This window comes from Solanum dulcamara, chromosome 10 (genome assembly GCF_947179165.1).
Source record: "Solanum dulcamara chromosome 10, daSolDulc1.2, whole genome shotgun sequence".
Lineage (NCBI taxonomy): Eukaryota > Viridiplantae > Streptophyta > Magnoliopsida > Solanales > Solanaceae > Solanum > Solanum dulcamara.
The window spans coordinates 3,528,916-3,540,979 of record NC_077246.1 but is presented as its reverse complement, the minus strand read 5'-3'; the positions used below and the strand labels follow the sequence as shown (position 1 = coordinate 3,540,979).

At 34.7% G+C, this 12,064-nt stretch overlaps 1 protein-coding gene across 1 annotated transcript; it reads right to left on the bottom strand.

The window, feature by feature from the left end:
• Positions 1–392: 392 nt before the first annotated feature.
• On the bottom strand, positions 393–6,119 carry LOC129871102 (beta-glucuronosyltransferase GlcAT14B-like). The gene is made up of 4 exons (XM_055945971.1): positions 5,411–6,119; positions 2,644–2,719; positions 2,423–2,538; positions 393–1,297 (listed from the first exon to the last, which is right to left on the bottom strand). The coding sequence occupies exons 1-4, from the start codon at positions 5,940–5,942 to the stop codon at positions 783–785; spliced, it is 1,239 nt and encodes a 412-aa protein (XP_055801946.1). The 5' UTR covers positions 5,943–6,119; the 3' UTR covers positions 393–782.
• Positions 6,120–12,064: the final 5,945 nt, after the last annotated feature.

The window sequence follows — 12,064 nt, the reverse complement described above, 5'->3', positions numbered from 1 at the left end:
GAGAACTAATAAGTACCTAATGAAATAATCTAAACCACGTATAATGAGATATGAACATCACCGTCGCTAAAAAAAACTAATGGATAGAGGTACCTTAGGCCTAGGGTGTTCCTTATTAACCCAAGGCACCATAGGCCTAGGGTGTTCCTCGGGAACGGTGACAAGATCCAATCTGTGTTGTTTATTACACTTCAGACTAACTTCAACTAACCAAATCATCGTTTAGTCATGGTTAGTAATTGTTGTTTCAAACTTGACATCAAGAGTTCAAATCTTTATCCCAACATTCTTTCCAAGTAATACACATTCTATTTAAGGTATAAAAGTTAAACACACCAATAGGTGTCCGGGTCGGGCATACCCCAACTAATTCCACGAGATACAAATATTGATTTTTCAGAAGAGTAATTGTGAATTCTTGTTTAAAATCTTGAATGTACTGTAGTATAGACTCAATCATGTCTTTCAAGAATGTGCCTCATTCACTAATAGTAACACAACCCATCAGCCATTTGGCCAACAAAAAATTACAAGCAATAGCTCAACAACAACAACAACAACAACCCAGTGAAATCCCACATCGAAGCAATAGCTCAAAAGAAGAAGAAAAAACATCCTATAAACCATACATGTCTACTCCTGACTTAACCTTATAGCAGTATATAACTATAGCTGCTCCATCCCCCATTTATAACATCGCTCGAGGGCAATAAGCAGTCAACTAATCCGTTATTCAACAGAGAGATTTCCATTATAGCACACGAATTGCAACCAGTCAGGAACTAGAGGCAGTGCTTTGTGTTAAAATCTTTATCAGACAACAAACCAGAAATAAGACCTTTTATTCTCTGTGCACCTGGTCCAGGTCTCAATGAAGTCACGTTTCTTAGAATGTACTGTGAGATGGTAGCGTTTGCACCCCTGCCATCAAACCAACTACCAGGAACAAAACCATTGACTTTGCGCCCCAACAGCTCAGAATCAATCTTGTCAAGCACTGGTTCGTTCCTGCGGAATTTTCTTGCGAATGCTGCATTGCTGTCGACCATGTTCTGGTAATCGTTAAGAGTTAGAACATGTGGATGTTGCTTTGGCGGATTGTCCCAGGATATAAAATGAAGGTCGTGATTCACTGTAGTGTTCCGGAACTCTTCTGCATTGCATATGACAGTGTGGAAATATCCTTCAGGCGTTGAAAGGAAGTTGGCGTAGTACATTAAGACTATCCTTGGGAGGTTATCCCATCCCCATAAAAGGTACTCAATAAAGGGGCGAGAAAGCATTGTCCAAGCAGAGCCTGAGGAACAACAATAACAGCTTATCAAAATCTTTGATTGGTTATGGATATTGATATTTGATTGTACAGAAGCAAAAATTTATATTGCTGATTTCATAGACGTGTGACAAAGACAGCAGAATTGAAACAGTGATCACACAGCAGCCAAAAAAGAGGAAAGTTGACCTATGACAACTTATTCAAAGTAAGAAACTTTATGCAAGTGCAACAGAATAGTGTGTAATCAGGTCCGGTCTGATATCGTTCCCAGTTTCATACGATTTGACAACTCAGACATTCAAACAACCCTGTTATATGTTATAACAAAACATAGTTCACTGTAAAATGGGTTAAGAGATCGAATTGTAGTATGGAGAATCATACTTGAACTAAGAGAAAATAACAGTTTAATTGCATAAGTGGACAATTAAAAAGGGCAGCTGATTCTCAGGCAATAGTAGGAAGATAAGGTGCACCTGGTTTTGTGGTTTTAACTCTTTTTAAGATCTCTTGGTATCAAAATGCGCAAATTGTAGTTTTAACTCTACAATTTAAATTCATAGACCACATCAGGGATAACCAGCCAAGGGTCATCTCAAAGAGTTTTCTTATATTAAAAGACCTTTCAAGAAAGTCATTTGTGATATTTCTAACACTTAAAAGTTTGCATTGTTCTGTTTCCAAACCAACCAGGCTTTCCCCTAAAAAAAACGTATTTTCCATAACATCCTATACTTTTGTGTAACCTTTTTGAGAACATGCCTCTGGCTATCATGAACTCCACCTGAAGTTTAGGAACGGAAGAGACAGTCGTCTGTGAGGAAATTCCATCATATTATCATTGCATAAAGCTGAAAGGGTGCAAGGGGGAGATTCCTGAACTGTATTTAATACTGAATTGTTAATTCAAGCAGATTTTGAAAGCCAAATACACATGACTAACTCACGGAGATCTCACAGAAGAATTAGCTGAAAGCAGGCCTAAAACCAACCCAGAGAACAATATAGAGGTGCTTCATGGGAGGCTTTAGACGAGTTAATACGGCTTTGAAAGCTGAAAATGGCAGTAAGAAAGCAAACCAACAAAGCAGCCAAAAGAGCTCGATTGCTTCCTTTTGCATCGACACAAATGCACAAAAGTCTCACCTGTGAATAGTTTAAATGCTGTTGGCATACTCCTTTTCTGTGGGATCCAGAAGAGATCTGATTTATTCAGGCTGTACAACCCTGAATCAATTATTACAGGTCTGGCTCTGTGGTATCTACAAATAGAAATATAACATTTTAGTAAGCTAAACATACTAAATCTCATTAAATCTAATCACCAAAAATAGGTTGACTGATCAAATGAAAAGTGATCCACATACTCCTTCCATCCAATGTCACTTGTATGCTCAATAAAATTAAGTTCTCTTGGCACGGTTGAAAAAGCATGAAGTAAATCTGCCAAACACAATATCAAGACACAGGATCATTAGAAAGGAGGTAATGAATTAACCGGTTCTTGTACTTGTATAAACTCCGAGCTGCTTAAAACAGCTTTGGTTCAATGTCAAGCGTGGATCCAATAAAGTTACTAATTTTTTGTAAAGGAATATTCAAAATCTGATATTGAAAGATATCTCTATTAATATCTTGAGACAAGAAACCCATGAACTTCCATACAAAATGATTCATATATATATATCATAGTGTATTATAGGGTTTAGTAGGAAGTACAAAACATACACATATGGTTGCACATAAGGAGAATGGCCAGAATCCAGATAACCAAACTCATAAAAAGTATGGCACTGGAGTGACTAGAAAGTTTTGGATTTAAATGGTTCAAAATCTGATATTGAAAGATATCTCTATTAATATCTTGAGACAAGAAACCCATGAACTTCCATACAAAATGATTCATATATATATATCATAGTGTATTATAGGGTTTAGTAGGAAGTACAAAACATACACATATGGTTGCACATAAGGAGAATGGCCAGAATCCAGATAACCAAAGTACCAAACTCATAAAAAGTATGGCACTGGAGTGACTAGAAAGTTTTGGATTTAAATGGTTCAAAATCTGATATTGAAAGATATCTCTATTAATATCTTGAGACAAGAAACCCATGAACTTCCATACAAAATGATTCATATATATATCATAGTGTATTATAGGGTTTAGTAGGAAGTACAAAACATACACATATGGTTGCACATAAGGAGAATGGCCAGAATCCAGATAACCAAACTCATAAAAAGTATGGCACTGGAGTGACTAGAAAGTTTTGGATGCTCAATAAAATTAAGTTCTCTTGGCACGGTTGAAAAAGCATGAAGTAAATCTGCCAAACACAATATCAAGACACAGGATCATTAGAAAGGAGGTAATGAATTAACCGGTTCTTGTACTTGTATAAACTCCGAGCTGCTTAAAACAGCTTTGGTTCAATGTCAAGCGTGGATCCAATAAAGTTACTAATTTTTTGTAAAGGAATTCAATAGATGTATCAATCAAGTACACCTCAATTCCAAACTAGTCAGTGGCTACATAAATGTTCATCACATATTATTTAGGCTCATCTCATTTGAAATTTATGGAAAATTCGGATTATCTTACTTCCCACTATTGGGTGTTTGCTCTGACTTTCCTAGATTAATTGGGCTTTCCTAAACCCAAAGTCTCCATATTTGGCAAGTCTTTTTTCTTGTAGGAAAAGATTTATGACTCTATAATTCCTTCTAACTTGGTAGCATTCACAATGTAGTCCTACGGGCTTTGAGAGTTCTGTATAGGTTAACACTTGTGTGAACCTTTTTGTATTCTGAGTGAATTTATGAGGTTATTTCTCTCGATATTATATACTCTCTTTTATATAGTGGATTGCACATCTCCTCTTGTGGATACAGGTTGATTGACCGAACCACGTTAAATGTTTGTGTCTCTTTTGGTATATTTCTCATTTATCTTCTTACTTATGGTAGATCGAGATTTGCTTTGCTAGCTTCTGCATGACACCTGATTATTTCGGTCCTAACACCCACACTTATATTTACACGAACATACAAGTCTTTTTTCGAACTAAAAAGACTCTTGACAAGTACCAGCGCTGAAGTAAGAGCAATAACTACTAGTAAGCCTAAATTCTCTTATAGTTAAATTACTGCCCTTCATGACGGTTCGTCTACTGGAATCCTCGTTTTCACTACTGTTTTAAATTTCACCACCACAAAATGGCGCAACATAACTGTCAATGTAATTCTCACTACCACATATAACGGAAGCAGCTATACAGATTTGAGACTGAAGAAAACAAGTTGGTGTCGTCTATCATTAAACACAAAGGAAAGGAAGCAATAGAAAGCAAGCACCACAATTATTCAATCTGAAAACCAAGAATCTCAGAAAATGGAAGTGATAGTCAAATATTAAACAAATGCTCCCAACTAGTTCAGAAAAGGATGTTCACTAGCATACACACAGGAAAGGGCAAGGATAGATCAAAAAGATTGCAAGAAATAGTTTTCCAACTATATACCATCTTGTGTCACCAAGGATAATCAGAAGCACTAATATTGATGAACCAATCCCACTCACCAACTTCCTTAAGCATAGCAGCAGCATGAAGTGTATTACTAACCATAGTAGGTCCTCTACAAGTGACCAAATCAGATCTCACCACTACTCTCACATTCCCAACTTCAACAAACAAAGTTACCCTTTTTACAAAGTTCACTAACTGTAGTTGGCATTGCCTACGTTAAAAAATAAAAGAAAGGAGGCAATAGCAAGCAAGTACCACATTTATTCAATCTGGAAACCAAGAATCTCAGGAAATGAAAGTAAAATTGAAATATTAAACAAATGATCCCAACCACTAGTGGAGCCACAACTTTCACCAAAGAATTCAAAATATGAAAAGTAAACACAAAAAAAGCCAAGGGGGTCAATATATGTATAAGATAATGTAATCATCTATAAACAATATAATTTTTTGCCGCCGAAGTGGTTCTGAACCTCCTTAGCCCTACCTAACTCCACCCCTGGTCCCAACTAGCTCAGAAAAGGATACTCACTAGCAAACACACGGAAAAGGGCAAGGATAGATCAAAAAAGATTGCAAGAAATAGTAACTAACTACATACCATCTTGTGTCACCAAAGGATAATCAGAAGCACTAAGATTAATGAACCAATCCCATTCACCACCTTCCTTAAGCAAAATAGCAGCAGCATGAAGTGTATTACTAACCATAGTAGGTCCTCTATAAGTAACCAAATTAGACCTCACAACTACTCTCACATTCCCAACTTCAACAAATAAAGGCTCCTTTTTTACAAAATTCACCAACTCTAATCTCTCATCAGCTGGCGCTTCAAGGTCTAAATGTACAACATATTGGTTCAATGGATGGTACAATGCCTTTAATGTCCTCTTTAAGCTCTCCCCATCACCACTTGAACCAGAAATCAAATATGCCAATTTGGGTATTGCTGAAATAGGTCTAGTTTGAGATATATGTAGTTTAGATTCAACAAAGACTGGAACTTTACCTTTAATGGGTGATTTCTGAAATGGGGTTTTAGTAGAAAGAGTAAAAATGATTAGGAAAAAAGAGATAAAAAGGGCAAAAGCCAAACGAACCATCCATTTTGTTTTCTTTATGGTAAGTTCCATTTTCTTGATCTGCTGCTATTTTCAAGATTTTTCTAACTTTTTTTCTTCTCTTTGGCTTCTTCCTAATTCCTATATGTTCTTGGAAAATAGTACTATTGCCATTCTTGAGCTTTGCTGTTCATGGAAAGTTTGGAAAGTTGTAAAAAAGCATTTATCTTTTTTAGTTGGTTTGTATTAACAAATCTTGTTTAATTCTCTAAACATGGTGTTTAATGGAGTTAATGGACCCCACCACCAAGACAGGTGTAATGAAGGAATAATCTCTCTTTATGAGGGAAAGATTTTTATTCTGTGATGTTAATATATTCTAGTTCAAGAAATCATTTTTTTTTTCTGTAGAATAAAAGACATTTTAGTGAGGGTTTGAATGTGAACTTTAGTGATATTTTAAAAAGAAAAAGTAATAATGAAATTACATTTTTTTAAAATAGTAGTTGAATTACATATTTCACTTTAAAAAATAGTATTTGTCTTATGAGAGGATCAAAATGTGTTTAGGATTATTTTTCTTCAAACTTCAAAAATTCAACTTCCAAGTAGAAATGAATAACTGGTTATAAATACCATAAAAGAAGGATTGGTGAAGTGGATAAGGTTGCTCGTCTCTTAATTAAAAGTTTCAGATTCGAACCCTTAGTATGAAAAAATTCTTGTTTCCTTTCAAATAAGGTCCTTGCGAATTAAAAATAGTCGTACTTTAATACGAATATCGAACATCAAAAATAAAATAGTTGTAATTAGATATGAGAGCATTGGAGATTAGAATTTTTAAAAAAATTGACCAGGTTAGGTTAATTATGACCAGTGTTTTTAATTTATTTCAATTTTATGTAACTTTTGGGTGAGTCATTGATTTGTTACGCGTTCATTTATTAACTTAGAGCCTGTTTAAATTAATTTTTTATTTTTAACTTATTTTTGTTATTTTAGCTTTAAATCAAATATTTATAAATACTCTTTTAATTTATCCCAACACTCCAAAAATAAATCAATCTAAACAGATTCTTAGATATTTTGATATACTTAAATTTAACTCAATTTGTTCATTTAATACTCATAGTTTTGACAAACCCAGTAATCGACTGTTGAAGACCATTATTTTGGTGAAATATTAATAAATTTTCCAAAGAAAGTATATCAAGTCCTATGAATTAGATCTATATATTGTCCGTGATTTCCTTTTAATTAGTGGGGTGTATGATATAAATGAAAGTAATAATATTGTTGTGTTTAAGCATACAAACAAATTTCTCCGTAATAGTGTTATTTAATTATTATATTAAATAATTATTATAAAAAAATATATAATATAAATAATCACTTTTAACAAAAACTTGACCACTATAAATTATTACAGATTATGACTACTATGCCTGATTATATATATAAAAAAATAGACTCAATTGTGAAATTATTTATCCAAATTGGATCCAATCCAAACTATTTGACTCAGGGTCAAATTATTTATCTTTTTACCCCACTTTCTTCTTTTAATTTCATGCATGACGTAATCAGCATCACTGATATGAAATAATCTTTTGTGATACTCTATCGGTATATTGATACGTATCGGTATTATATAGGATTGAGCTTAATTCTCCGTAATACTTCGTCTGTATATTGATATTCTATCGATATCATATAGGATTGAGCTATTTTTTAAAGAAATAAAAATAAAATAATTAAGAAAAAATTATTAAAATCACAATCTTATTTATTAAACTCTAAATTAATAGAAAATATATTATTTATGATACTTACTGAGCTTAATCCTCTCTGATACTCCGTCGGTATATTGATAACCTATCGTTATCATGTAGGTGATGACGTCAACGCGCAAATTTTAAAATAAATTTATATATTTTAAAATAAAAGGCGAATAAGAAAGTAATGGGGCATTTAAAGGTAAATGTTATTTTCTCAAAAAAAAAAGGAAATAGTAGGAATGGAAGTAAATAAAAGCTTTAATTAATTGCATATATTATTTTTTTATATAATTTTTGAATATCTAAAATTTAAAATTAATTTAATCCTAAAAGTTAATCAAATTAATTCTAGAAAAAATGAAATATGACAATTATTTTGAACAAATCAGGGAGTAAGTTTTAGTAAAAGGGTAGTTTACGGTGTTGGTGTACATATAATCAATTTTAGGACCCTCATTTACGCCACGACTTTAAGTTCATAAATTTTTATAAGTTTAGATATTTTACATTGAAGTTACACATTATGTTTAAAGGTTGGCTTATTGTTTGTGTTTGTGCAGACAAATATCTGAATAAAAAGGATAATTTTATTAAGTGAAAAGGATCAAATATGCTTCTGAACTTATCGAAAATGTCTAGATATACCCTCCGTTTGAAGTTTGGCTGACTCATGCCCTCGCCGTTTACATTTGGGCGCATATATATCCCTTTCAGCGTTAGTTGCTTTGTTGGAATTTTTATTTTATTTTATATTACACGTGAAATTGCCATGTGTCAAACGGAGGGTGTATCTAGACATTTTCGACAAGTTTAGAGGCATATTTGACCATTTTCCCTTAAAATTATAGTCACGAATAACATTCTATATTAATTGCATTTCACTTTCATAGCCTTCCCAAACACTATTATCTTTTTTTTTTATTACGAAATATGCCCTTTGGGCTTCTTATTATTGTCAAAAGTTGTCAATGTTTGAGTACACTGTAAACACTTTCCCAATTGACTTCCTAGTGTCTCTTTGTCTTCTTCCATTTTCATCTCCGTTTCCTCTGTTTGTGATGATGAAGGGGCCAAATTGATGATGGTTCCCTTCTGATATGCTCTTGATCTAGCTATTTTTTGTGGTTTTTAGCCTTGCATGTTGGTGTGTTGATGTGTTGGTGTGTTGTGACTCGTTTTTCATGAAAGTGATGAAGAGGCTAAATCTCTTCTGATTTGTGTCTGATTTACCTGAATCTTGTTTATTTTAGCCCTGCATGTGTGTTTGCTGCTTTGATTAGAAGAGGGTCCTTCTCCTTGTCGTCTTTCCTCTTTGGTTGTTTAAGCTGGTCCTCTGTTATTGTGGTGTGCTGATGCTGAAGGTGCCAAAAGATGTTGTGTTTTGGTCTTTCTGATGTGCACCCTTCCTCTTTGATGAATCTGTTGTGTCTTAGTGATAAAGTTTGTCTAGTATATGTGTGCCTATTCCTCTCAGCTTGTTTTCCGCCATTGTAGTTACTGGTGTGTCTGACATGTCTTCTAGGAGTCGATTCGTTGTTGTTTAAGTGTATTGCTGTCCTATTCTTTGTGTTGTTTAGTCCTTTTGTGTATACCTGCAAAATAAACAAACTGTTATATGAGGAATCATTTTCCTCCTTCTGGTTTTGACTTTCTTCCTGTGTCTTTTTTCCTTTTTCCTCCATCTCCTTCAGAATTTCTTGATTCTTAAATAAGGAATTTGACTTTTATCACTATTTAGGATACTTCTTGTAATGACCTTGAGGGTGATTTTCGAAAATTTGTACAAAACACGCGTGAACAATAACACGCGTGAACAGTAACTTTTTGGGCAGAAAATGCCCTTTTTTCCCATTTCAATATTTTTCATCATTTGTTTGAGTTCTTGAACTCCTTGAGGTGATTTGGGAAGAGATTTTCGAGGCAAAGTGTTGGGTAAGTGATTTTTGACTTAAAACCTTCCTTTTTCATTAAGTTTTTGACGATTTTAACTTTTAAATTTTAGTTTCAAACCCCAAAAATCTTTGTTTCTTTCCTAATCCGAATTTAAGGAAAATTGTGATTTCCAACTCGTTTTGAGCTCTATTTTTATGGGTTTTTCAACCATGAGTTCCTTATTACCAATAGAATGGGATTGTTCAATAAATTTCCAGATTTGACCCTTTTCGAAAATAGTTAATTTTTGGACCATTTTACCCCCGGTTCCGAAACCTATCAATATGGGTATCATTGGACTACTTGTGATGTGTATGTTTTATTGTTGATAGTGGGTTGTCATTCCGGGCGTTGAATCCGAGAGTTGCTTGTCCGGTGGAGGTATTCGAGTGCGGTTTCGGCAATTGAGGTAGGTTGGCTATCTTTATTTGAGATTGAGATGGGGTAATTAGTCATTCATATGTTATAGACTTTGGGATGGGGTTGTAGTATGAGTTGAGAATGTTATATATATTGTGATGTCCGTGTGGAGGCTTATTTATTAATGTGTTGCCGTGATGGGGTTTATTTGTATTACATAGCCCGTGTGGGGGCCTTATTTGTTATCTTATTTGCTTTGAGAGCATGTGAATTATGATTTGCCTAAGAGAGAGGCTTGAGTATATTATTTGACTTGTGATGCCGCCTGAGAGATTGAGTTGGGGGTTTTGAGCATACTTGAGTATTGAAATATTATTGAGAAAGGGGTGAATATTTAAATGAAAGTGTGTTCTTCCCGTTACTATTTATTGAGGGTGAATATCATGTATAGGTTAAGTTTTGAGAACTTTGAACCTTATACCACATGTGAGTTGATTATTACTTCCATGCATATGTGTTTTGATGCATTCATCCTCATTCATCATATCATGAAACATGGGAAGTTGAAAAATATGGAAATTCTTTTTGAGAAAGAAAATGAAATACCTTTAAACCTTTGTATCTTGAGTCCCTAACCGAGGCAGTTTTCCGGCAGGGTAGTGGATGCATTGTGATCCCAACCTTTGTATCTTGAGTCCCTGACCGAGGCAGTTTTTCTGTAGGGTAGTGGATGCATTGTGATCCTAACCTTTGTATCTTGAGTCCCTGACCGAGGCAGTTTTCCGGCAGGGTAGTGGATGCATTGTGATCCCTTGACCACGAGGAGATGGCAAGGATAATGAGATATTGTGATTGAGGTATATGGTCTGCGAGACCCCCATGGGTCCTGCTTGGTAGCACAGCTCGGCAGGTGTATACGACAGGATGTGCGACAGTCTTGATTCCACCGTACCACCACATCATTGCATCATCATATTGCATTGCATTGATATTTGTGCTGCTTGAATTATTTGATTAATTGTGATTATGAGTTATTATTATGGGTTTACTTTACTCGTGCCACTATATATATAAACTGGCGGCACAGATGCCGAAGTGAGACTTTTCTATATGCAGGTGGAAGCGTTCCTTAGTTTATTTCATAGGTTTGATTAATTCCTTATACTCAGTCAGCTAAAACCTATTGAGTACATGTGAATTGTACTCACCTCTACTTCTGTGTCCTTTTTTGATGCAGATATTAGTCGGGGTACCCCACGTGGCAGTTAATATTCTAGCGGATTGTGTATTCTTAGATTAATGGTGAGGTCCTAGAATTCGGATCGTCACTAGTCTATCTTTATTTTTCAGTCTTTTGTATCATTCAGAGACTTATGTTGTATCTTCAGATTCGAACCTTGTATTAGATGCTCTTTATACTTATGACACTAGGTTTTGGGATAATTTCTTCATTATTTTTTTTCTTTTTATTTAAATCGTGGCATCACTTTCCCCTTAAGGAGTCTTGTATGAGTTTTATTTTTAGGGTTACATATCAGATTGGGTTTTGAGATGTGTGCCATCATGACCTCAGTTTTTGGGTCATGACACTTCTCATTTTTGTATTCAAATCCTTAAACAAGTAGCACTGCATTGGTCCTTCATCTAGCGCATAATTGGCTAGAGCATCAGCTAGTTTATTTGCTTCTCTTAGGGTATGCTTGAAGATGACATCCATATCCCTTTTGTATTCCTCCACTTCCTCTATCCAGCCTGCTATGTTCCATGGAGGTTTCCAATCTCCAGTTAAAAATTTTTGTATGGTTTGAGAGTCTGTTTGAAAAATGATATTATTAAGTCCTTGTTGTTTACAGTACTTCAGGGCTTCCAGTAGAGCCACCATCTCTGCTTCTATATTAGTGGCATCTCCAATTTCATCTGCTTGAGCATATATTAGATTTCCTTGTGCATTTCTCACACAAAATTCATAAGCACTCCTCCCTTGGTTACCTCTAGAAGATCCATCTGTGTTGCAAGCACACCAATCAAGTGGAGGAAAAATCCATTTAACTTGTGTTACTTTCAATTTTGCCTTGCCTTCCTCCATCATATGCACCAGATTTTTCCAACCAGTAGGGATAGTTC

Bases quoted from the DNA above. Each gene is read 5' to 3' on its own strand.
- LOC129871102 (XM_055945971.1), bottom strand. From the start codon at position 5,942: ATGGAACTTACCATAAAGAAAACAAAATGGATGGTTCGTTTGGCTTTT. The intron at 2,720-5,410 runs GTATGTAGTTAG...TGTGTTTGGCAG, and splicing joins TCCTTTGGTGACACAAGATG to ATTTACTTCATGCTTTTTCA. The intron at 2,539-2,643 runs GTATGTGGATCA...TTCTATTTGTAG, and splicing joins AGTGACATTGGATGGAAGGA to ATACCACAGAGCCAGACCTG.